This window comes from Triturus cristatus, chromosome 1_2 (genome assembly GCF_964204655.1).
Source record: "Triturus cristatus chromosome 1_2, aTriCri1.1, whole genome shotgun sequence".
NCBI lineage: Eukaryota > Metazoa > Chordata > Amphibia > Caudata > Salamandridae > Triturus > Triturus cristatus.
In genome coordinates this window covers 1,196,630,954-1,196,658,650 of record NC_140580.1, presented here as the reverse complement: position 1 = coordinate 1,196,658,650, position 27,697 = coordinate 1,196,630,954, and the positions used below count along the sequence as shown (strand labels likewise).

General features: G+C 45.6%; 1 protein-coding gene across 3 annotated transcripts in view; it reads left to right on the top strand.

The window, feature by feature from the left end:
* Window positions 1-27,697, top strand: part of COL27A1 (collagen type XXVII alpha 1 chain) — a 2,221,286-nt gene that overhangs the window by 1,280,286 nt on the left and 913,303 nt on the right. For all 3 annotated transcript variants that reach the window (XM_085614179.1, XM_085614180.1, XM_085614178.1), the window contains exon 26: window positions 84-137. In XM_085614179.1, coding sequence (XP_085470305.1) covers window positions 84-137 — 54 coding nt within the window. The remainder of the gene's footprint in view (window positions 1-83; window positions 138-27,697) is intronic.

Sequence of the window (27,697 nt, the reverse complement as noted above, 5' to 3'; positions counted from 1 at the left end):
GCCAGGACACACACAGCCCTTGTGCAAGCCACGAAGTCATGTTCTAATGTATAAAACAAATTACCATCAAATCTCTTTTCCAGGGTGACCGTGGGGAGATTGGGGCTCCGGGCCCTCCTGGAGACAAGGGGTCGATGGTAAGGAGTAAGTCTGCATTCTCTGAATCTTTCTCATTGGTCCGCAACTTGCTGAGTTATGTAATGTGAAGACATTTCTTCCTAGGCAGCGAAAGGAAGAGGAATCGAGGTTATAATAGATTAGGAATTAAGGGGTGAGAGTCAAAAAAGAAATGTCCTGGTCCTGCTCTTTTGGGATTCTGCTCTTCCCAAGTCCTGTCCTTCCTGAATGCTGCTCTGCTCTTACTTTTCCTAGGTCCTGCCTTCGAGGGTCTCTGTCCTCCTGGATTCTGCTCCTCCCAGGTCCTCTATTCCATTGTCGTGATCTTCCAGGATCCTCTTCTTCGATCCTGCACATCTTGGATCGTGTTCTTCCCACGTTTTGATCTTGCTAAGTCCTGCTCTTCTCAACTCCTGTTCTTCCCCGATCCTGCTTTTTCCTGGTCCTACTGTTCCTGGATCCCTTTCTTCCTCGTCCTGTTTACTCAGATCCTGCTTTCGAGGGTCCCTCTGATTCCCAATCCTGCTCTTCCCCTATCCTGGATCCCTTTCTTCCTCGTCCTGTTTACTCAGATCCTGCTTTCGAGGGTCCCTCTGATTCCCAATCATGCTCTTCCCCTATCCTGGATCCCTTTCTGCCCCGTCCTGTTTACCCCAATCCTGTTTTTCATGGGTCCTGCTCTTTCAGGCTCTTCCCGGATCCTGCTTTCGAGGGTCCCTCTCTTCTCTGACCCGGATCTTCATGGGGTATTTAAAGTTACAGAAATATCCGAAAGAAATATTGTGATGCATAAATATCGTAGTTTAGAATATCGACTTTTCAGATAAGGAATATTGTTGTTAATATAATTTATAATAATGTAGTTGTAAAAAGTGCTTTAATTATTTGTGTGTTTTGGTTCATATATTAATGTTATGCGTTATTGTTTGTATAATTGTTAGTAACATTTTTAAACAGTTTGTAATTTTAAGTGATTTATAATTTTACATGTAATTGCTAATAGTAATTTATAGTGTAGTGGGTTGGTAGGTTTGTAGGGGTTTCAGGTGGGAAGTTAATTAAGTATAACTAATTAACAATTAATTATTAAATTATTTAGTTGGTTAATAATTGTTAATGGATTAATAATTATATTTTTTAAGTTGTATATAAGGTGCAGGCTGCTTGGTTTGTATGAGTATAGGATGGGAAGTTAATTGATAAATAATAAATTACTAAATATATAAATTGTGTAAAGATTATATATTTAAGTTAAATATTAGGTGGGGGCTGCTAGGTCTGTAGGGATATAGGGTGGGAAGTTTATTAATTCTTTAACTAACAATTCATTATTAATTTAATAAATATTTCATTGATTATGAATTATGTGAGCTGTGTTACATTTATTTATTTTAGTTATATTTTACGTATGGGCTGCTAGGTTTGTAGGGGTATAGTGTGGTAAGTTAAGGAACAAATATCATTTTTTTAAACTGATAATTATTAAATTGCTTAATCATGTAAATATATATATATTTGGTTAATTCAAAATTCTTTTTAAAAGTTTTATATTTGTTGTAAGATACTAGGGCAGTGTTACACGTGTTTGAAGTGAATTACTTTCTCTACTGTTGCACAGACCAGAGTGGGAAAAGTAAATTGCACTCCACCGGTTGCAAAGACTGAAGTGGGAATAGTAACTTTTATCCCTCCTGAGTCCAACGCTCTCCCTACTGTTGCACAGTCTGAAGTACGAATAGTAAATATTACCACTCCAAAGTCCAACACTTTCCCTACAGCTGCACAGACGGGAGTGGGAACAGTATATCCGTTATTGCAAGACCTCAATACTTTTGTAAATATTGTTTAAATATAGCTGATATTGTTTGTTTAAATCTATATTGTTTATATTTATATATTTTTTTAAATAATATTTTTTGTAAATGTCTTTCTTTGTTTCTTATATTTAATTTGGTAAATGATGTAATGTTTTGTAGTTGATTTATCAAACATTAATATTCATTGGAAAAAACAAAGGTTACAGGGACATTATAGTTAAGACTCAGAGGCTCTGATTTCACTCATACAAAACCAGTGAAATTCAGCAGTTATAGTTACCTGAGCTAACTATGACTAACGTCCCCGCAATGCACTGCTTATGACCTCACATATTACATCAGTCATAACATGGTCAGTGACATCACTGATGATTTCATCCACAGAACCACTCACACACCCACTCAAACCCCATTGAACCTCTCATATACCTCCTCCCACATACCCATACTATTACTCACACAAACAATCACTAATCCATAGAGCCACTCACATCCACTCACTCATACTACCACTCACACACCCACTAACTCACCCATACAGCCAATAATGCACCCACTCACTCACCAATACAGCCACTCACACATCCATACAGCTACTCACAAATCCACTAACAAATCCATACAGCCACTCACACACCCATGCAGCCACACATTTGCTCAGTCAGACAGAGACTCAGATGAGATATGTTAGAAATAATATGACTAATTACTAGTCCAGAAAGAATAGTAATCTGATAGAGACATCTAGCCGCAGATTCCTTAACTTAGAATTATCCCCAGGCGTAAGTCTGGCTCCGGAATTTGTTTTTCAGCAGCAGAACCTCTGCGCGCCGAGGGACGGCGCCACTCGACCCCGCCCTGATGTCGTCCACGGAGTGATGTCAACGAGGTCATATAAGTCCCTCCCGGCGCGCTGACATCAGTTTCCTTCTTTTCCGTGTGCAACGCTGATTCGGAGTAAGCGGTTCCTCTGGCCTGTTTTCCGGCCCTTCGGGCTTTAAAACGTGTGCCTCCTGTTCGCGGCAAATGTCCGCGACGGACCCACACCTTATCTGCATGTGGTGCTTGGGCGAACACCACGACTCGATGGATTGCGACACCTGCCAACAACTCAAGTTGAAGCCCCGGCGGGAGCACCGGATGAAGCTACTTTCGGCTCGCCTGTCCCGGTCGGAGTCGACACGGCCCCCGGCCTCTGCTTTGGCGACAGGTTCAGGTGGCAGTGGGTTCCGTTTGCAGCATCAGTCACCGTCTGGCTCCCACGTGCATCACTCGCCCCTTCCAGGTAAGTCCTGGCGCATGTCGCCGAGGTCCTCGACCTCCCTTCCTTCTGTTGTCGGGAGCACTGGTTAAAGGATTTCTCCGGATGTGCGCCCCCGGGAATCGTCCCACCCCTATCTGCTTTTCCTGGCGCGGGGTCGACTCGGACCCAGATGGCAGCCTATGCAGCAGCCCTGCAGGCCTCCCTTGGGTCCCCTCCTCTCCCTGGGGCATCCTCGGAACCTTCGCTACGTGCGAGGTCTCTGGTGGACTCGCCGGTGGGTTCGCCCCCGGCGCCGTCTGATCCCCTTGCCTCTCGGGATGATGGAGAAATGGCGTTGTCAGGGCGCGGCCCAGCTGGGTCCCCCTGTTCAAGTCATAGCACCCCTACCGCATGGCATAGTACTGTTGGGCTCCCTGTGGCATCACAGGTGGTTGCTGGCGCTCGCAGTTTGGCTCCGAGCCCACCTTGGCCTTCCGGACAGGCGGCTGGCTTTTCGGAAGCCGAGCCCGCGCCAGTTTGGCTGTCCTCCCCGGCTCCGGCACTGTTCCTTTCTCCGGAACCAGAGCCTGTTGTGGTTGAGGCCGAGTCGGCAATGGACGAGGCAGAGGCGGCGCTGAATGAGAATGCCCTGGCGCCGCCTCACCGCCGGATCATTGACTCCTCTCCGAAGGCTTCCGGGGGGAGTTCGGGATCACACCGATGTCCGGCGATGCCAGATCCGTCCTTGCCTCTCCCCCTCTGGAATTTGTGGCTCCGGAGGACTCTCCGCCTCCTCAGGAGTCCCATCAGAACCTCATTCGTCAATGGGGCATCCTTCGTTTAGACATTGAGCTCATCCTCCGTTCATCAGACAACCCCCTTGGAGTGGGAGGCTCAGTTTACAGCCCTCACCCACGGATGAGTTACTGTCCCCTCCTCGGAAGGCTACCGAGGCTGGTGCGGCATTTATAAGAGTTGTTTCCTTGGCTGCCTGCAGTCTGAATATGCAGCCCCCTTCAGTCCCCCTGCCTGTTGACCCGCTGTTGGATGTCCTCCACCATGGGTCGGGTAATTTTGAGCCGCTTCTGCCTTTTGAAGCTTCTCTGTATGATGTCCTTTTGGGCACCTGGGCTCGGCCAGCATCGGGTGATCCAGTGCCACCGCCACAGCCCTGCTCCAAACGATCCACTTTGCTTGTTTGTTCATCCAGACATTCACTGGCTTGTTCTGCAAACTGTTTTTCTTCCTTGCCTCAGCTGCTGCTTCCTCCCTCCTGGGAGTCCAGATGACTGGAGTCGTGGGGTCGTAATAATTTCGCCTCCACCAGCGCAGTTCTTCGCTCACTCAATATAGTGTGTGTCTTGGCTCGGGCTACTTCTGCCCTTTGGGAATCTGCCGAGTCTCTTCTATCTTCTGCCTCTGAGGGCACTCGTGTTGACCTTCTCCATCTTCTCCGTGACAGCCGTGATATGGTGGAATTTACTATTCGCTCAGCCCTGGATACCTCGGATTCCTTAGGCTGAGCTATGGCTGGTTCGGTTGCACTACGACGCCATGCTTGGTTGCGGGATGGCGTCTTCCCGGAGAATTTCCGGGAACACCTTGTTGACCTGGCCTTTGATGGGGTCCTTTTGTTTGATACTCACGCCAATTCTGCGGTTCAGCGCCTCCTTGAGGGCTTTCGCCCTCCCCCATAGGTCTGTATTTAGCAGGTCTCAGGTTGTCAAATCCTGGGGTAGTTACCCTTTCATTTAGCGTCCACCAGTTCGACTATGCGTTTTTGGGCTGGCAGTAAGCCTACTGTGGCGGTGTTCCACAGGTTGTTGGTTTCTGTCCTCTGACTGTGGTTTACCCTAAGAGGTGTTCCCCTGTTTTCTTGAGAGCGTGATATACTCCAGGTGGGGTACCTGTATGCTATTGTGTGGCTCCGCTTTGCGCCACGCAGGCGTGGAGGTCCCTTTGGGCTCTCTACATCTACTGACGCATTTATCTTACCGTTGGGACGGTTTTCAGTGTTGTGCCTTCTGGCGCTGCCTCCTACACGCTACGGATCTCGCCTTGCTTGAGCTTTGCGTGTGTGCCTCATTCTCCTCTTCGCGCCCCCTTTTGATATATATATATATAAATTATCTACTGGCGGTCGCCAGTAGATAGTTATAGTTAGGACCGTGTTTCCATAGGAAATCCGCAACATTCTATTTGGAATAACTTTGGCTCTGGTTGACGAATCCTCGCAAAATTTTCAAAATAGGTGGGGCGCTCCGCTCCGACCCTGAAAGTCTCGGGGGGATTCGTCAAGCGGGGGCTGAGAAAAAAGGGGGTTCCCAGAACGCGTTTTCCCCATGCAATTTTCCATAGGAACCTTTAGTCCAAGGTACAGCCCGAACGGCTGAACAGAATTACTTGAAATTTGGCAAAGAGGTAGTCCTCAGGTCAGGCATGGGCCTTTTGCATATATGGTGTCAATCTGTTCAGTAGTTCCTGAGAAAATCAAAAGTAAAATCACATACATATCTGAACGGAGCATAACCACACATCTCATCATGAGATCTGATTGGCTGTCAGTACTTCATCCAAGAAGTGTTGGCAGCCATCTTGGGACCAATATACATGATAGCACCTCATTAAAAAGCATTGCAGTTAATAGAAGGTTTTAAGACTTTAGTTACATTATAAATCATTTGTTGATGGTACCATACTCATTTTAGGAATTGTGGTGTGTTCTAAGGTGATTTTACCATGTGAAAAAGCCTTCTGCTGTGATATCACGAACCTTGTTTGAGAGAAAACTATTTTCTCATACTTTTCCCACAGAGGTTTGGAAGGTGATCTATAAGCTAAACTGAGAGCATATTTTCTGTAAATTCACATTATCTTTCTCAGTCATGTAAGAATGAAGTCTGACATTCTCAGTAAAACATGTACATCCAACAAGGGCAGAGACTGTCAGTTGATTCCTTTGTGTTCTACTGCAGCTTCCCAGAGTGCTCTAAAGAACAACTAGAGCGCTAACAGTCCTACTTATGACAAAAGTATGGCACACCTGAAGCCATCTTGATTGGAATAAAGTGGTAACACTTAAAACATTTAATTTACAAAGGAACAAAATGAGGGGGGTTCATTTTGCCATATAAATTATGATTAGTGCTGCAGAAAGAAAAACTAGGGCACATTTTGACTTCTGAAATCCTCTTTCATTTCATAAAAACATTCTGACATGCAGACTGAAACATGCACTTTGAATACCAGCAGCAGACTTGCCTGGTGAGCAGTAGCTTTACTACAGTGATCCAATGAGCAACTAGAGTGCTAACATTCAGAATTTATGGAAAATGTGTGACACATCTGAATGCCTTCTTGATGGAATCAAAGTAAAAAACTGAAAGTATTTCCTACTGAGGAGACTGCAGTAAATGAGGAAATGAGGAAACTTCATAACAAATAAATCTCCCAAGATGGCCACCAGAGACAAAAGAGCCCAAATGTAGCCCAAATATCACCCAGATGTAGTCCAAATATAGCCCAATGACAGAATGTCCCAGAGTGTTCTTAAGAACAACTAGAGCGCTAACAGTCTTACTTATGACAAAAGTACGGCACACCTGAAGCCATCTTGATTCGAATAAAGTGGTAACACTTAAAACATTTAATTTACAAAGGAACAAAATGAGGGGGTTCATTTTGCCATATAAATTATGATTAGTGCTGCAGAAAGAAAAACTAGGGCACATTTTGACTTCTGAAATCCTCTTTTATTTCATAAAAACATTCTGACATGCAGACTGAAACATGCACTTTTAATACCAGCAGCAGACTTTTGTGGTGAGCAGTAGCTTTACTACAGTGATCTAATGAGCAACTAGAGTTCTAACATTCAGAATTTATGGCAAATGTGTGACATATCTGAATACCTTCTTGATGGAATCAAAGTAAAAAACTGAAAGCATTTCCTACTGAGGAGACTGCAGTAAATGAGGAAATTAGGAAACTTCATAACAAATAAATCTCCTAAAATGGCCACCAGAGACAAAAGAGCCCAAATGTAGCCCAAATATCACCCAGATGTAGCCCAAATGTAGCCCAATGACAATCAATCAATCAATGACATTTATAGAGCGCACTACATACCCGTAGGGTCTCAAGGCGCTGGGGGTGGGGGGGGTGCCGCTACTGCTCGAACAGCCATGTCTTCAGCTTCTTCCTGAAGGAGAGGTGGTCTTGGGTCAGGCGCAGGTCGGTCGGGAGGGAGTTCCAGGTCTTGGCGGCCAGGTAGGAGAAGGACCTTCCTCCTGTAGTCGCTCTTCGGATGCGGGGGACGGCGGCGAGGGCGAGGTTGGCTGATCGGAGGTGGCGTTTTGGAGCGTAATAGTTGACTCGGCTGTTGAGGTAGCTCGGGCCTTGGTCGTGTAGGGCTTTGTGTGCGTGGGTGAGGAGGCGGAAGGTGATTCTTTTGTTGACGGGGAGCCAGTGAAGGTCTCTCAGATGTCCGGAGATGTGGCTGGTTCGTGGGATGTCGAGGATGAGTCTGGCTGAGGCGTTCTGGATCCGCTGGAGTCTCTTCTGGAGCTTGGCGGTGGTACCGGCGTAGAGGGCGTTGCCGTAGTCCAGTCGGCTGGTGACGAGGGCCTGGGTGACGGTCCTCCTGGTCTCGGTGGGGATCCACCAGAAGATCTTCCGTAGCATGCGTAGGATGTTGAAGCACGCCGAGGAGACGGCGTTGACTTGCCTGGTCATGGAGAGGGAGGAGTCCAGGATGAAGCCCAGGTTGCGTGCATGGTCTGTCGGTTTGGGTGCGGTGCCCAGGGCGGGAGGCCACCAGGAGTCGTCCCAGGCGGAGGGTGAGGAGCCCAGGATGAGGACCTCCGTCTTGTCCGAGTTCAGCTTCAGGCGGCTGGTCGTCATCCACTCGGCTACGTCCTTCATCCCTTCGTGTAGGTTGGCTCTGGCGGCGGCGGGGTCGTTGGTCAGGGAGAGGATCAGCTGGGTGTCGTCGGCGTAGGAGATTATGTTGAGGTTGCGTTGCCGTGCGATGGCCGCGAGGGGGCTCATGTAGACGTTGAAGAGGGTGGGGCTCAGTGAGGATCCTTGAGGGACGCCGCAGATGACATCGGTGGCCTCTGACTTGTACGGTGGTAGACGGACTCTCTGTGTTCTTCCGTCGAGGAAGGAGATGATCCATTCCAGCGCCTTGTCCTGGATTCCGACGTTGCTGAGGCGCTGTACTAGGGTGCGGTGGCAGACAGTGTTGAATGCTGCGGAGAGGTCTAGGAGGATGAGGGCCGCTGTGCAAAACACTTATTTTTTGTGTATTTGCAGTTTTATATAGTGCAGACTTGTCAAGTATTGGATGCTTTACATGAACATTGGTTACATCACACAAGATCAAATTCATTTTGGTTGTAGACATGGGGAGATTAAGTGATTTGACCAGAATCACAGAATGTTGAGCTGAAGCAGAAACTCCAACCTGGTTCCCCAGTTGCAAAGTCTGCAGCTCTGGAAGTAACACCACACCCTCTCCCCTTGGATGCAACATTTAATCAAGTGGTCAACTGGATAAAAAAACTAAGATTAAAAATAATTTAAAAGTTCTTTGTCGCTATTTGAAAACTCAGAAAATATGTCCTCATTTTAGTTTTTTAGAGCACTAACCATACTTTTGATGCAAATAAGACCCTCTCATATATGTAATTTCTAAAGGAAATGCTCTAGGCATTACAGTTTTGATTACATCAAGATGACGTCAGGCATTCCACACTTTTGTAATAAATATAGAATGTTAGCAATCTAGTTGTTCATTGGGATACTGTTGAGAGGCAGAGACCAGGGGCACGGACTCTGAAAATTGAAGGCAGGTAGGAGAGTGCAGAGGCAACAATTTGACCACACTAGGCAGACAGGAAGGGCAGTGGCAGCACAACAGACTATGGAGGGCAGTGGAAAGGGGGGCAGGGGCAACAAACCAACAATGCAGGACTGGCAAGAGAGGCTGTGGCAAAATAATAGACCATTGTGGGCAGAAGGAAGAGGCAGCGGTCATACAACCATACATTCCAACAGACCCGTTTCAGCCAGGAAACGTCCAATGTTTTTAAACTCAAATGGGCTTTACTTGATCTGTTTCCTGTCTACAATCTTCTCTTTTTCAATGTAACTCAAAGGGGAAAATCAATACCCCAGTTTTATTTCAAAATCTCCCTCTTACCAAGGTCAAAATGTTCTCAAGTATGGTACATTGGATCATGGTAGGCAGGAGGAATTGGGGTAGGGACATGGACTCGGATAACAGAGGACAGGAGGGACATTGAGAGGTGCACCAAACTGACCCTACAGGGCAGGCATCAGGGTTTGCAGCAGCACAATACACCACACAGGGCATGCAGGACGGGAGTGCAGCACAACAATCCATAGAAAGCAATAGGGAGGGGACAGGACCATGCACATGGACAACAGACAACAGAGGGGAAAGAGGCAATGGTAGCTAGCTGACCATAATGGACAGACAGGAGAGAAAGCTGCAGCATAACAGACCATAAAGGGCAGGAGGGACGGATCAGGGGCATTACAATGGAACCGACAAGCCAGGAGGGAGGGAATAGGGGTCTGCACATGGAAACAGAGGGCTGGGGGCAAGGGGGCAGGGCAGGAGCAGCAAGATGGCCATGGAGGTCAGGCAGGATGGGCACTAGAAACAAGACACACCATGGAGAGCAACAGTGAGACTATGATGGCATACGCACAGACCATGGAGGGAAGGTGGGAGGGGGTCAGGAGCAGCTAGCTGACCACACAGGGAAGGTGGGAGGGGCCCTGGCAGCACAGAAGACCATGCATGGCAAGCGGGAGGGTTAGTGGCAGCACAATGGCTATGATGGGCAAGAAGGAGGGTGCAGGGGCAGGCACAAAGGACCATGGAGGATAGAAGGGAGGGTCAGGACCTGGGCACAGACAAGAGAGTTCAGGGGAAGGGGCCTCACAACAGACCGCGCGGGGCAGGCAGGAGGAGCAGTTGCAGCACAACAGACCAGGGAGGGCAGAAGGGTGTGGCAGTAAAATGCACCATGGAGGACAATAAGAAGGGGATAGGGGCATGGCATGTGGACAGGCAGGGTGGAGGTGACAGGGACAGGTTACAGTCATCGGACAATGCTAGGCAGGTGGTAGGGGAGTGGCAGCTCAACAGAACACTCAGAGTAGATAGGAGTGGCAGGTCCATGGAACATGGTGGTCAAAAAGGATGGAGCAGGGGCATGCACAAAGACATCGGAGGGCAGAGGGAAGGAGAATAGGGGCAGCAAGCAAAGCACAGAGGCTAAGCAGGAGGTCAATGATGGGCCATAGAATTGGGCAATGGAGGGCAGGATGAGTGGACTGGTACATCATGCTAAATGCAGGGCAGTGGCAGCACATCAGACCATGCATGGCAGGAGGGAGGAGGCTAGTCCATGGATTCAGACAACAGAGGATAGGGAGGAGGTGGATGGGGCAGCAAGCTAACTGTTCATAGAAGGTGGGTATTAGGAACTTTATTGTTTTTAAAATGTGTGTCTGTGCGAACTACTTAAAATATGAACAAGTATGCAGCATAATCTCACTTTTATTCAGGAAGAAGAGGACTGTGACTCCGGGCTCACTTGGCAGAAACATCCCCTGACCCTTCACCCCCCATCGCAAAATGTAATGCCCGTGAAAAGGGTAGGTGGACGCAGTGTTATATAGAACATAGTCCTGAGAGCACGATTGAAAATGAAAACTAGATATAGTATATGGTATAAACTATGCACCAAAAAGTGTGATATAAGATGAACCGGGGCGTGAAATATAATATGCAATACATTGTGCGCAATGACAGATTCATTGGAGAGCGCGAGATAGCACAGGCACTAGCGCTTGCTATGCGATATGCGCCTTGGAGTGTAATATGCACAGGGCAGTGTTGTGTAACCTAACTAGTCTCTAAAGTTGTAATATAAAATATGTGCTGGGTAGTGTAACATTGCATATGCACTGTGACAAAGATATGGATCCCAGATTGTAATATGTATGGCATAGCGCTGTGCTTTATAACATAGGCATCGAGGAAGGCACGTTAGATGGGGCAATATAACCCGTGCGAAGGCAAGTGTGGCATGACATATTCACGGGGTGGTGTTACAGTGCACATGGGCTAGAGAGTGTCATAGCATACGCACTAGCTGGTGGAATACAACACAGAGGTGTGTGGCACTCGGCGGGCACTGGTGGGTGTAACACAGCATTGGGCTCAGCCAGGAGCAAGCTGTGACTCTCAAGTGAGGTTTGTCTCCTTTCCAGAGAGTAAAATAAAAAGTATTACACATCTGGCGGTGGATGTGTGTTTTATTAACCGTGAGGGGGTTTCTTGCATAGTTTGGTCGAATTTTTGTCGAATCCCCTTTGAATGGCTTGGTGTGCATGTGTATTAAATGTGCCCGTCAATAGCTACCCATGTTTGTATAAATAAACGACAAGGGTGTCTACTTGGAGAGTACCCACCAGCGGGGGCGCCGGGATTAGGCACGGTAGGGTGTCAGACATGTCAGAGCTTCACTAGCGGTGTGAATACATTCTACGTGGATTCATTGTATGCATAGTCGCCTTTTAATGAATATCACGCAAATCGTCATGGTGATAGGTACATACGGTTTGTCCAGCATGTCCTAGGTGTTTCTATAAATATATATCTTTTTTTTAAATAAAAAACAAAGGCAGGCCCTGGGGGATGGGGTCCCTGGGGCCATAAGTGGCCTGAGGAGGGGGGCAACACAGCCCCCCTCCTAAAGAATAAAAAAAATAAAAAAAAGGCCATGACCTGGGGGTTGGGGTCCCCGGGGCCGATTAAGGCCTTGGGAGGGCCAAATTATTTTTTTTCAACAAAAAAAATTAGGGTGCAGGCCCTGGGGGATGGGGTCCCCAGGGCTAATAAATTAGAAAAAGAAAGGGGGCCACACAGCCCTCCTTCTTAAAAATAAATAAATAAAAGACCGGCATCGTGCCGGAGGCCACGCCCCCTCCTTGCAGCACTCTGCAAACGCGCCCCCTGGCCAGTTGTAAGTTGAGGAATTAATTCCCCTTCAATACTGAGAGTCCCTGAGGGCCAACTAGCCCAACAGGTATCTCCAGTATGCGCCAGGGAGCTGCGTTGCAGACAGGTGTTCTGAGGCTACGCCCCTTTTTACACCTCCATGCAATGCAGTTCTGTGATGCTTACTGGAGGTACCTAGTGGGCTAGTTTGACCCTAGGGACCCTTAGGATTCAAGGGGACTTAATCTCTCAACTCAGAACGCCCACAGGCCCTGTGGCGCGTTTTTAAGTTGGGGAAATAATTCCCTTTCAATCCTGAGGGACCCTGGGGTCCAACTAGCCCACCAGGTGCTTCCAGTAAGCACCACTGCTCTGCGTTGCAGAGAGGTGGTGCAGGCCGTGCCACTTTTTACACCTCTCTGCAACGCAGCTCTGTGGCGCTTACTGGAGGTACCTAGTGGTCCAGTTGGACCCTAGGCACCCTCAGGATTCAAGGGGACTTAATCTCCCAACTTAAAACGGCTACAGGGCGTGTTTACACAGTGGGGAAGGGAGGGGACGGGGCATGAGGTGACATGTTCAAACACGCGCTGTGGTGCGTTGTAAGAGGTAGTTTTAATCCACTGCCCTATTATATACTAGGGGCTTACAGAGGAGGTCATGCTAATCACAGGGGGACCCCAACACATAGTGTGCCCTAGTGTATGTAGGTGTTTTCACTGTATTCTGAGTGTCTTTTAACATAGCACTGGCTCTAGGACTGGTTAGTCAGACTCAGTTACCACCAGTATCCGTCTGAAAAAGTGGAGGGTACAGGATGATTTTGCAACAAGGCTTGTTTCTGCTCCTCTGTTTGTTCTTTCTGCACGTTATACTTCTTCCTGCACTTTTGTTCGTCTTTGAGGACTTCTGCATTTCTTTTTTTTCTTTCTGTGCGTTTTTCCTTCTTTCTTCACATGTCCTATCTCTGTAGGCATAGCTAGAAATTAGCATTTAAACAACCTTTGAAATTCACTGAAAAAAAGATAGGTTTCAGGCACGTTATAGCTAGGAATTAGCATTTAAAAAACCTTAGAAATTCACTGAAAAAACCATAGGTTTCAGGGGCGTTATAGTTAACTGGACTTTTCACTCGTACAAAACCATAGAAATTCCCCCGTTATAGTTAGTTCAGCTAACTATAACTCGCGCGCCCGCAATGCACTGCTGATGACGTCACATATTACATCACTCATGACATGGTCAGTGACATCACTCATGACATCACTGATGACATCACTGATGACATCATCCTTGTGATAGAGTGGCAGACCTCCTCTCCCCCTAATATAACCTTTGATACACACATTCAAAAATAGAAATTAAAATTTTCAAAACAATGGACATACCAATACCAGTTACAACAACCTATTCAGTAATTGTAAGATCCACATCCACTCATTCACCAACAGTCCTATACAGTCACTCATACATGTACTCACTCATCATATGTACTCATACACCTATACATCCTGTTACACAACACCACTCATCCATAAAGTTACTCACACACATAGTCACTCATGCTAATAAAGAATCAAACATCCGTTTACCTGCATATACAGTTATACACACACCACCACACTTACTTCTACAGAAACTTACACATACTTAGTCTTTTTAACAATCACTTATAGAAACACATACTTATTCATACAGGAACTCTTTCAATCTCTCACTCTCACATATACTCACTTATATACACCAATAGTCACATATACTAGTTTAAAACTTATATAGTTACTCATAGAGACACTATTGAGACAGTCATTCACTCACTAACACACCCATGCACACACTCAACCACCCATACAGTCCTGCACACATGCTGTCTTCAACACATACAAACAGTGAGTCACTCATTCATGCACCTATGCACTACGTAATACCCCCCACCGAACCATGCAGACATCAGACACTTATACTGATACTCAAAAAACCAACTAATAACCTATATAGACACTCATGTAGCTACTCACCAACCCATGCAGCCACTTATACACAAAGTGAGAGACTGATACAGATATTTACATATTTAAACATTACTCACTAAGCCATGTATTCACTAAGATACACTTAATCAGTCAGTTATACAATCAATTTTTCAAAAACAAATCATCCATTTAGACACTTATATACCCATTTATTCTTCTATCGACCTTGAGATATACATATATAAAACATATGTAATTTTCAGAAAAACACACATTCACTGGATGATGTCATCAGTGATGTCATTTGAGATGTCATCAGTGATGTCATGAGTGATGTCACTGACCATGTCATGAGTGATGTAATATGTGACATCATCAGCAGTGCATTGCGGGCGCGCGAGTTATAGTTAGCTGAACTAACTATAACGGGGGAATTTCTATGGTTTTGTACGAGTGAAAAGTCCAGCTAACTATATCGCCCCTGAAACCTATGGTTTTTTCAGTGAATATATATATATATACACCCACGGGTTGACCATTGGTATCCCTTTTTACACACCTCCACCTCTTGTCAAGACCCTGGCAGCAAGCACACATACCGTGAAATCCAGTGTTAAAACCTACAAACCTTTATTCAAACAAACCAGGTATCCGCGTTGGAGAAGAAGATATTTGGTGTCAAAACACCTGTTGAAACAATGCTTGAAAATAATAAAAGACTCAGGTGAGGAAAATGGTCGCGCGGTGGAGTACAGGCCAAAGGCAGGTTGGCGGTCTAGTGTTCCCCCTCACGCGATCGTCAGGGAGCCCAAGGTGTGCATTCAAAGAAGGAACTGCGCACTTCAACTGTAGCCTTCCGTGAGGGAATAGTGTCTCCTCTTAGCGCAGAGCTTAGTCATTAGCGTCTTTAAAAAACACAAACATTTTCTACATATTTTGTATTGTATAATGCATGCGCAACGTGGGAGTCAAGAATCCTTACTTAGAAAACCAAGGTCTGACAGCGCGTATGAGGAGAATATTTGTGTAGCGCTACCATCGTCTTTGTTACACCTGAGTTCCTGATTAGTGGTAATTGCTGTTATCCTTGCATTGAGCAGCCAAGGTACTGTGGCAAACTTTAGTATAATTATTAAGGGTGCTTCTGTATAGCGCCACAGATAAATTCGATAAACCTTGATATTCAAGTCAGTCATAAACTATGGAATAAAACTTTTGGAGAGTATCAAAATTCAACCCTATGTCAAAAAGGGAATTACAGTTGGAGATAAATATGCAGCTATAAAACACAGTAAAAGGTAATTAGGGTAGACACGAAGGCGCATGAGAAAATCACCGTTTAACTTTAGAGTTGAGTTGTTTATTTAAATGCTGTTTTGTTTTCCCTATGCAGATGCTGTTAAATAAAACCACCAAACGATTATAAGAGAGAAGCAACAGCCTAGGGTCTACTGGGTAAACTTTAGCACAGACAAATGAATAACATTGTGTAGGATAGTGTTGGTTGCAAGTTACATTTTGTGTCTCTTATACAGGTGCCGTTAAGAAGACGCCACATAGACTATTGAGTGAAGAAACTCTCAAACCAGCAGAGGCTGTCTCTCTTTATTTCTCTTCCACTTCCCCTTTCCCCCCTGCTTTAGTCGTTACCTTGAATTATATTCGGGTAACGCTTAAGGTGGCGGGGCGGTGGGACCATCATCGGCTCCTGTGGATTTCCAGTTATCCGACAGATTGAAGTGCCAGATATCCACCTGAGCCGATATGGCTGAGGGTTTCGATCTAAAGGCCCTAGCAGGAGTACTCGAAGGGTTACAAAACCAATTGACTCAATCAGCTGAAGAAAATCGGAGTCTAAGGGATGAGATTAGAAGGTCCCAACAAGAAACCCATCAAATTAAACAAAGACTGGGGGAATTTCTAGCTGGAACTACTCCATTGCCAGGGCTAGAATCAAACCGTAGGTCAGCGGCAGAAGTTGCAACTCAAGTTAGTCACTCGGTTGCTCCTATAGTACCATTAGCTAACCCAGAGAGATTTTGCGGGGATCCACATAAGGCCCAGATATTTCTTACCCAGTGTTCATTGCATTTTTTATGTAGATCTGTAGTATTTAAGGAAGAGCAAGCAAAGGTTGCATTTGTGCTGTCCTACTTGAGTGGTGATGCCGCCGCCTGGTCAATGCCTTTGATCTCTCGTAATGACCCAGCCCTGTATGATTTTGAGCTTTTTAAGAAGGAGTTTTTGAGAATTTTTGACAGAAGAACAGCCAATCAAGCAACGGACAATGAACTGCTAGACCTTAAACAAGGGAATCGCGACCTAGTAGCTTACATTGCACAATTTAATAAACTAATTGTGTAAACCGACTGGCCTGAGGGTAAACGTTCGGCCATATTCTACCGAGGTCTTAAGGATGAATTAAAGGATGCTTTCGCTCAAATACCAAAGAGACCACAGGAAATTTCAGAGTTGATAGATCTAGTCCTTCAAATTGACCATCGACTATATGAAAGACGATCAGAAAAGAAGAAGGAGTTCCGTTCCTTTGTTCCCCGGTTAGATTGTATCCAGGCAGATGGCAACAAGACTGATACTGCCAGTGGAGAGGAACCCATGCAGATAGGATCTATAAGAGGTCCTCTTACTAAAGAAGAAAGAGAAAAGAGGCGAACAAAAAATTTGTGTATGTATTGTGGAGGTTCTGGACACTTTGTGAAAGACTGCCCCAAGAAGCCCAAGACCAATTTGGGTTTAAAAGACAGATCCCATCAGTAGAGGGAGTTGCCCTGGTGGGAAACAAAGAGCAGTCAACTCCGGAACATCAACAATTAGTCAATACTCTACAATCGGCGGCTCCACATTTGATAGTTTCATTCACTATTAAATTTGGATTAAAAGAGGTTACAGGTGAGTCAGTCATGATTGATTCTGGTGCAACGGGCAATTTTTGCGATCTGAGATATGCGAAAGAAATTGGAATAAAGGCCATCAAAAAGAAGCATTTTGAGACGGTCAAGGCAGTGGATGGTACCAATCTCACTTCGGGTCCCATCACCGATTAAACCGAGACCTTGGAGTTGTTTGGGTTGCAGAGTCATCATGAATATATAAGATTCAACCTCATTGATGCCCCGCAATTTCAGCTAATTCTTGGATTACCTTGGTTGACTGAGCACAACCCGACTATTGACTGGGAAAGAAGAACAGTTAAGATGAACTCTGAGCACTGTAAAAAGAATTGTTTCACAGGAGCAAACACTAGGTCAGAAGGAACTCCAGCCACCGAATTAGCCCAGCTCACCAATTGTTTATGTGTTTTGAAGACACAAGAAATTCCAGAAGAATATCAAGATCTCGCCAGTGTCTTCGATAAAAAAAATGCAGAAAAGCTCCCCCCACATCGAGAATACGACTGCAAGATTGAGCTGGAGCCAGGAGCCACATTGCCGTGCAGTCGCATCTACGCCTTGACAGAAGCAGAGAATGTCTACCTCAAAGAATATTTAGATGAGTATTTGAAGATTGGGTTTATCAGACCTTCCCAATCACCGGTATCATCGCCCTTGTTTTTCCGACCCAAGAAAGATGGAACTCTTCGCCCCTGTATAGATTACAGAGCATTGAATCAGGTAACTGTGAAGAACCGATACCCTTTGCCTCTTATATCGCAACTTCTGGATCAGGTCAAAGGAGCTAAAGTTTATACTAAGCTTGATTTAAGAGGGGCTTATCACTTGGGGCCATATGTAGGTACCTCAAAACCGGTCGGTAACGGCCGAAAATCGGCAAATATCCCGTTACCGACCGGTATTGAGGCACTTGAGATGTAGGTGGCTGATTTCTGGATTCGGTATTTACCGAATCGGAATTTTAAGAAATCGGTAAAATACCGGATCCAGAAATGCTATGTAGGGGGCACTCAAGTGAGTGCATTATTGGTGTCTGGATTCGTTATTTACCACCAACTACAGGTTGATGGTAAATGACGAATACCTTTCAAAAAGCATTTTTGTGCTATTTGTAAAGTGCCATGTGGCAGACATACATGCCCTTAGGGCATGTATGTGCGCCACATGTGCACACATGCATGAATCAGGGGTGCAACAGGGTGTCAATGTGACACCCTGCCACCCATGATAATGCCTCCCCTATTACCGAATCCGTATTTACCGAATCGGTAATAGTAACTGGCTTCCCGTTCATTCCTATGGGCCTCCAGGCCCATAGGAATGAATGGGAAGGGATGCATAAATACCGATTCATAAATACCGATATTTACAGAATCGGTAATAATTACCGATTATTTACCTACATACTATTTACCGATTCATAAATACAGAATCGGTAAAATTCGGTATTTATGAATCGGTAAATAGTATGTTACCTACATATGGCCCTAGGTGAGAGTTGCTGAAGGCGATGAGTGGAAAACGGCCTTCAGGACTAAATATGGCCTTTTCGAATACCAAGTGATGCCATATGGGTTAAGCAATGCACCAGCAGCTTTTCAACATCTAGTCAATGATGTTCTTCGAGAATTTCTGGATCGTGTAGCTGTTGTCTATATAGACGACATATTGATTTTCTCGAACTGCATGGAGGACCATGTGAAACATGTGAGAGCAGTTTTACAAAGGTTATTAGAGAACCACCTATTTGTCAAGTTGGAAAAGTGCTCCTTTCATGCAAATCAAGTGGAATTTCTTGGTTTTGTAATATCAGCTGAAGGAGTAGCTATGGACCCCTCAAAGGTGCAAGTCATACAAGATTGGTCTTCACCCAGAAATGTGAAGGAAATACAAAGCTTTATTGGCTTTGCTAATTTTTATCGAAGATTTATTCCCAACTTTTCAGCTAAGGTCTCCCCCATCACTCAACTTTTGAAGAAAGGGAAGAAATTTGATTGGTCCAACGAGGCTGAAGAAGCATTTCGATTTCTCAAGAGAGCCTTCATTACAGCCCCAATTTTGATGCATCTTGACCCGGAACAGGCCTTCTTTGTGGAGAATGATGCGTCAGACTTTGCTACAGGAGGAATACTGTCTCAGAGAGACAAATTAATGGGACAACTTCATCCTGTGGCTTATAGATCAAGAAAACTGTCGGAACCGGAAATTAATTATTCAATCGCAGATAAAGAGCTGTTGGCTGTAAAAGAAGCTTTTCAGGATTGGCGACATTATTTATTGGGAGCCAAACATTGCGTGACTGTGTTCACAGATCACCGTAATTTACAGTTTTTAAAATCAGCTAAAACACTCACCCCTCGTCAATTAAGATGGTCTTTGTACTTTTCAGAATTGGATTTTGTGATCACGTACAAACCGGGAGTGAAAAACGGAAAAGCAGATGCTTTATCCAGAATGAATGCATCCGACGATTTGAGAGTCTCTAAGGTGGAACCCATCATACCTCTGAACAAAATTGTAGGAGCTGTTCACTTAGAAGAGTTTACCAAAGAAATTCGAAAGAATTATTCAGACAGGGAATTGGAAGATTGGGTCGGTGAAGATGTCAAGAAAACTATTACAGCAGGTCTTCCGTATTATGATGGAAAATTGTATCTTCCCACTAGAGACCTGCAGGAAAAGGCGCTGAGAGGATGTCATGATGATCGATTCGCGGGTCACAGGGGCATTAGAAAAACTTTGGAGTTGATTGGAAGATTTTTTTGGTGGCCTGGCATGGCGGCTCAGGTGGGACAGTACGTTTCAACTTGCAAAATATGCATAAAAGGGAAACCAAACAGACAGGCACCTCAGGGGTTGTTGCAACCCCTGCCTAATGCACCCTATCCATGGCATTCTGTGTCTTTAGATCTGATTGTAGATCTTCCATCTAGTCAGGGTTACACAGTCATATTGGTATTAGTGGATTCATTTTCTAAGATGGGCCATTTCATTCCATTAAAGACTGTGCCCACAGCACCCCAGTTAGTCCGAATATTCAATCAGCACATAGTTCGAGCTCATGGGGTCCCACAAATAATCATTTCGGACAGGGGAACCCAATTCATTTCTAAATTTTGGTAAAAATTCATGCACAACTTGGGTATAGATACACGTTATTCTACCAGTTACCATCCTGAAACCGATGGTCAGACTGAGAGAGTCAATCAGGAGGTGGAACAGTATTTGAGACTTTATTTGTTGGAGCAGGATGGGAACTGGTCAGATATCCTGTGGACTGCAGAGTTTGCTGATAATAATGCAGTACATGACTCTACCGGATATTCACCATTCTATTTAAATTCAGGAAGACATCCAAGTTTAATGATTGGGAAACAAGATGAAACAGTACCTGCGGTCACAGACATGGTGTTGGAGTTGAAGAACTCCTATAAAAAGGCTCAAGAAAACTTACTCAAGGCAAAAGAATCCTATAAAAAGCAGGCGGATAAGAGGAGACGAGTAGGTACCAAGTTTGTGGTGGGAGATCAGGTTTGGTTGTCCACTTAACATTTGAGATTAAAAGGGAACAGGAAGTTTAATTAATTAAAAAGGGTGCTTCTGTATAGCGCCACAGATAAATTCGATAAACCTTGATATTCAAGTCAGTCATAAACTATGGAATAAAACTTTTGGAGAGTATCAAAATTCAACCCTATGTCAAAAAGGGAATTACAGTTGGAGATAAATCCGCAGCTATAAAACACAGTAATAAGGTAATTAGGGTAGACACCAAGGCGCATGAGAAAATCACCGTTTAACTTTAGAGTTGAGTTGTTTATTTAAATGCTGTTTTGTTTTCCCTATGCAGATGCTGTTAAATAAAACCACCAAACGATTATAAGAGAGAAGCAACAGCCTAGGGTCTACTGGGTAAACTTTAGCACAGACAAATGAATAACATTGTATAGTATAGTGTTGGTTGCACGTTACATTTTGTGTCTCTTATACAGGTGCAGTTAAGAAGACGCCACATAGACCATTGAGTGAAGAAACTCTCAAACCAGCAGAGGCTGTCTCTCTTTATTTCTCTTCCACTTCCCCTTTCCCCCCTGCTTTAGTCGTTACCTTGAATTATATTCGGGTGACGCTTGAGGTGGCGGGGCGGTGGGACTATCATCGGCTCCTGTGGATTTCCAGGTACCTGACACCTCTCTTCGTTTCTGCGAGGTCTGGTCCTATATCCCTGTTTGTCGGGGAGCAGTTGGGTGCCTTGTGCTCAAGCTTGCCACCGTTCTGCACGGTGGTGTTTTTCTTAGCACGTTTATAGTGCACTTCGGTACCTTTTCTTGAATCTTCAACACTGGGAATTCCTAAGGTTCCGTTCCCTGGGGTGAATCTCCGCTTCTGGATGCTCTTTCCTTGGGGGTCTTGTCTGTCCCATTCATGTACTGCACAGTCCCTCTCTTCTGTGGGGGTGCATTTCCCCTCCGGGTCGGAGCTGGTGGTTTAGAGATCAAATGTTGTTCTTAACAGCTGTGCGTGTTCTTCCTCACGGTTCCTATAGGCGCCTTCGGTGCCTTCGATGCCACACCCTTCGGATGTGTCTTTTTCCTTTGGATGTCACCCTAATCTGTGTCTGGTGGGCCTGCTGGACAGCTCCTCTGATGAAGGTCGTCCCAGGTGTTGCGCCCTGTGTCTCTGTCTTCCGTGAGTGCGTTCTCCCCTTGGCCTTCAAACTGCCTTGTTGGGCAGTCTCATACTCGTCTTCGCTACGCCACTTGTTGTCTCCATAACTGTCTGCTATGTGCATGCTCTCGTTGTGGTCCGCCTCTGTGTGCTTCAGCGTGGTGTTCTCCGTCCCTGTCGACTTCAGGTGACTAAGTGTGCACTTGGCGTGTCTTATGTTCCCGCATGTACTTCTGAGCTACCTGTCCGGCCTCCCTTGCAAGGGCTCGCCTGGTAGGCTCTGGTTACACCCCTCCATATTGCCCTCTAGCTTTCGTTGGTGTTGAATTAGTGCACCATTCAGCTCTGGGAGTAGTTCCTCATTATGAACTCTCTTTTCAGTTCTGGGATATGGCTTAGTGCCGTTTCTACATCTCAAACGCACAGAGGTATGGTCCCGTGCCATTCTGGCAGTCTTGTGATACCTTGCCTCCCGTTGTCTTTTGCTCTCTGAGCTGCTTGGGTTGCTGACGGGCTGCACCGCCACTGCTTTCCCCATAGTCTGTCACTTTGTGGCCGACTCTGTGCTATCGGGCACTTTCTATTGTTCTGTCGCAGACCCACCTCCCCCTTGGGGTATGGCTGTGGTATCTATTCTAAGTTAAGGAATCTGCGGCTAGATGTCTCTATCAGATGTATGAGTTACTTACCTTCGGTAACGATGTATCTGGTAGAGACATTGTCTAGCCGCAGATTCCTTAACTCCAACCCATCCTCCCCGTTCTGAGAGGACCTTGCCAGGTGGGCTTCTCTACTTTGCCTTCTTTCAGTTGGCACTGGTCTTCAACCGAGGTGCTCAAATTGGTGCAACCATTTTAAGAATTGCCATATGCAGCGCATCCCTCCAGGTGGTTTCTCTTCCTGTGAAGTGGGGCTTTTTGATTCGACTTCACTGGTAGATTCTTCTTCCCTTTCTCTGCATTCCTCCACTCCGGTCCTTCCAGAGTGGGGTCTTCTCCTGTTGCTTTTCCTCCCTCCCGCCTCCTCCATCGACCTAGAGCTCTTGTCTCCTCTACAGCCATCTTCTTTGGGGTCTGCTGAGCTGTGCTTCGACCTTCTATTTCTTTAAGGGAAGTACAGTTCTTGTACTGTTCTTCCCGTGCTCCGCCCTTGTTGGCCAACACAGTTCTACGTTGTAATAACAGTCTACCTTTTGTCTGTCAAGATATTCTTCCCTTGTTACTCAGCCTCTGGGGAGGGCCCACGCTTCGTTTTGAGGGGTGGTTTCTCACAGCGATGCTCTGCCTTTACTTCTTGGTTTGTAAGTGAACAGTGTCTGATACTGTCCTTTATATTGGTGTTACGCACCATCCACTTTCTTTGCTTTACGGATTTTTTCCTCCTTCGCACACTGTTCCCATACTTTCACAGTTTTGTTGGTGGCTCCACGTTGTGCCGCGGAAACGTTTCCTTGAAGAAAACTGACGTCAGCGCGCCGGGAGGGACTTATATGACCTCGCTGACGTCACGTCCGTGGACGACGTCAGGGCGGGGTCGTGTGGTGCCGTTCCCCGGTGCGCAGAGGTGCTGCTTCAAAAAAAATTCCAGATCCAGTCTGACACCTGGGGATAATTCTAAGTTAAGGAATCTGCGGCTAGACAACGTCTCTACCAGATACATCGTTACTGAAGGTTAGTAACTCGTAAATTTAACTTATGCTGTAGCTTAGTACATATCTTTAAGTCTCAGAAACGTTTACGCAATGCTTACATCCACTGTGATGTCATCAGTGATGTCACTAACCACGTCATGAGTGATGTAATGTGTAAGGTCATAAGCAGTACATTGCGGGGGCGTAAGCTACATTAGCTCAGGTAACTATAACTGCTAAATTTCACTGGTTTTGTATGAGTGAAATCCTAACCTAACTAGAACAGCCCTGTAACCTTTGTTTTTTTTTCCAGTGAATTTCTAAGGGTATTTTTAAATTCTATTTCCTAACTATATCATCCCTGTAACCTTTCGTTTTTTTCCAGTGAACACACATATATGTGTGTGTGTGTATATATATATACTTATATTCAGCTGTTATTGTTAAGAGTTATTTCGAATAACTGTAGCTCGTGCCCTAAGGTAACTATAACTAGCACCCTCGCCATGCACATTTTTTTCATCAATAATTGTACTGCAAATGTTACAGTGATATCGACAATGTCATGAGTGATGTAATGTCTGGGGTTATTAGCAATGCATGGCGAGGGTGCAAGTTATAGTTACTTTAGGGAATTAGTTCTAGTTACTTGACATAACTAACTAGAACAGCTGAATTTCTATGTTTTTGCGCGTGTAAAATCTGAACCGAACTATAACGTCTCTATAACCTTTGTTTTTTTTGTGTGAACTTCTAATGTTTTTTTAATTCCATTTCCTAACTATAACGTCCCTGTAACCATTGTATTTTTCCGGGAATTTCTAGGTTTTTTCTTTAACGTGAAGGCCTGTGCTGGTGTTGCCCCCACCCAAACATACTGTTCCTGCCCCCCTCCTTGCCATCCATTGTCTACATCCATGCCCCTGCATTACAGCCCTGTGTGGCCGTTCTGGCATGAACAGTTATCTTGCTGCCCCATCCACCTCCTCCCTAGCATCTGTTGTCCGAGTCCATGCACCAGCCCCCTCCCACCTGCCCTGCATTGTCCAATGTGCTGCCACTGCCCTCCATTTTATTTTGATATCACTGCCCACTCCTCCTGCCCTACATTGCCAAATTCTCTGCCCCATCATTGCCCTCCTGCTTAACCGCTGTGCTTAGCTTGCAGCCCCTACACTCCGATGTATGTGTGCTTGCCCCTGCACCCTCTTTTTTGCTCTCCATATTCCATGGACCTACCACTGCCCCTCCTATCCACTCTGAGTGTTCTGTTGAGCTGCCACTGCCCCTCCCACCTGCCAAGCATGGGCAGATGACTACAGCCTGTCCCTGGCACCTTCATCTTACCTGTCCTAGTTCCATGCCCCATCCTCTCCATTCTCTCTTCAATGGTTCAGTTTGCCGCCACTCCCTTCTGCCATCCATGCTCTGTTGTGCAGCAACTGCTCCTCCTGCCTACCCCACGTGATCTGTTGTGAAGCACCCTTCCCTGCCATCTTTTGCCTTTGTCTATCCCCTACCCATCCCTTTTGTCCTCCAAGGTCATTTGTGCATGCCACTTCCCCCTCCCTCTTGCCCACTGTGGTTGTTGTGTTGCCACTAACACTCCTGTTTGCCATGCATGACCCTCTGTGCTGCCACAGCCCCCCTCACCTGCTGTGTGGTCAGCTTGATGCTCCCGACCCTCTTCCACCTTCCCTCCATTGTCTGTGTGTATGCCATTATAACCTCAATGGTGCCCTCCATGGTGTGTTGTGCTTCCACTGCCCATTTTGCCTGTCCTCCATGATCAACTTGCTGCTTCAGCCCCGCCCCCTTGCCCTCCGTTTTCCGTGTGCAGGCCCCAATCCCCTCCCTATTGCCTTGTCTGGCCCGTTGTCATGCCCCTACCCCTCCCTCCCACCCTTCATGGTCTGTTATGCTTCAACTGTCCATTCTGTCTGTATGGTATGGTCAGCTTCTTGCCCTTGCCATTTTCCCCTCTGCTGTTGTCCATGTGCATGGCCCCGTCCCCTCCCTAATGCTTTCCATGGTCCTTTGCACTGCTGTCCAATTTGCTCTGTGTGGTGTATTGTGCTGCCGCAACCCCGGACGTATGCCCTGTAAAGTCAGTTTGGTACACCTACCCATCTCCCTCCTGCCCTCTGTTATCAAAGTCCATCTCCCTAACCAATTTCTCCTGCCGTCAGTGAATCAATGTACCATAGTTGCCAACATTTTGAACTTAGAGTGAGATTTGGGGAAACAAACCTGGGAATTGATTTTTCCCGTTGACCTACATTGAAAAAGAGGAGATTTTAGGCAGGAGGCAGATCCTTTTGGGGCTTAAAAATATCACTGCCTTAATCGGGTCTGTTTGCATGTATTGTTGTACTGCCACTGCCTCTTCCTTCTGCCCTCAATGGTCTGTTGTCTTCCCACAGCCTCTCTTGCCAGTCCTGCACGGGTGCTTTTTTGCCCCTGCCCCCCTTGCTCCATAGTGCTGCGCCTGCCCAGCGTGGTCACCTTGTGGCCTCTGCACCCTCCTCGCTTCCCTCAATTATCCGAGTCCTTGCCCCTGACATCTGCCTCCCCACAGTATTCTAATGAACAACTAGGTTGCTAGCATTCTAGATTTAGCACAAAAGTGTGGCACATCCGATATGATTTTGATGTAATCAAAAATAAGACTTAAAGCATTTCCTTTAGAAATGATAAAACTGAGAGAATCCTATTCACATACAAATCATTGTCAGTGCTCTAAAAAATTAAAAGAGGACATATTTTCTCAAATAGTGACAAAGAACTTTTAAATTATTTGCTATCCTGATGTTTTTTTATCCAGTTGATCACTTGATTACATGTTGCACTTAGGGGAGAGAATCTGGCGTGACAGCTAAAGCTGCAGGCTTTGCAACTGAAGAACCAGGTTCAAGTTTCAATGTCAGCTCGACATCCTGTGATTCTGGGCAAATCACTTAATCTCCCCATGCCTAAAGCCCAAAAGGAATGTGTCCTTGTGTAAAGCAATTGATGCTCATGCAAAGCACTTCAATACCTTTGAGTAAGTCTGTGCTAAAAAAAAATGCAAAAAAACAAACCAATTACGTGTTTTGCACACTTCTGACATCGGGCTATACTTGAGCTTCATCTGGGTGATATTTGTGCTACATTTAGGCTCTTTTTTTCTCTGGCGGCCATCTTGGGAGACTTGTTTGTTATGAAGCTCCCTAATTTAGTCATTTACAGCAGGATCCTCAGTAGAAAATGCTTTGTTGTCCACTTTGATTCCATCAAGATGGCGGTTAGATGTGCCACACATATGGCATGAATTCAGAATGTTAGCACTCTAGTTGCTCATCTGAACCCTGTAGTAAATCGCTGATCACCAGGGAGTTAAGTGGCAGTCTGCTGCTGGTGTTGAAAGTGCATGTTCCCATCTACATGTCAGAATGTTTTAATGAAATAGAAGAGGAAGATATTTGAGAACTCACTTAAAATGGGCTTTTTTTTTAGTTCTAAAGCTCTAACCATAATTTCCATTACAAAATGACGCCCCTCATTTTGTTCCTTTCTAAATTAAATGTTTTAAGTTTTACCAGTTTGATTCAATCAAGATTGTTTCACATGTGCCATACTTTTATTTTAAAAGAGAGATTGTTAGCGCTGTAGTTCTTTAAAACACTCTGGGAGGCTGCAGTAGAACACAAGGGAATCAATTGGAAGTACATGTACTACTGAGAATGTCAGACTTCATTCTCATGTGGCTGAGAAAGTGTGAATTTACAGAAAATATGCTCTCATTTTAGCTTCTGAAGCACCTTGTATAATCTCTATGGGGGGAAATCATGAGAAAACAGTCCTCTCAAACATGATTGATTAAATTCCAGCAGCAGGCTCTACACAGGGTAAAATCCAACTCAGAACACACCATTGCCAAAATTAGTATGGTATCATCAACACATGATTTTTAGGTCTCGCCTGGCGAAAGCAGCGCGAAAGCGCTGTCGCCAGCGAGATCTATTGTTGCTGACTTGCCTCGAAAGTGGGACAGGAGATGGGCACATGCAGGGCGATTGGCGATTGGAGCCTGTGTACGCGCTCGTACATCCACGCGGTGTGCACATCTCCTGTCCCCCTTCGGTCCTCAGCAGCCTCATGCACTTTCACTTTTCATTCCCCCCCGTCGGCTCCTCGGAGACAGCTTATTAAATGTCTAACCAGCGAACCATTGACTACTAAAAGTAAGCGATTGTTTAACATCTGGAATTCTGGGACGATAGACTATACTATGTTAATGAAGCATTCAGATATA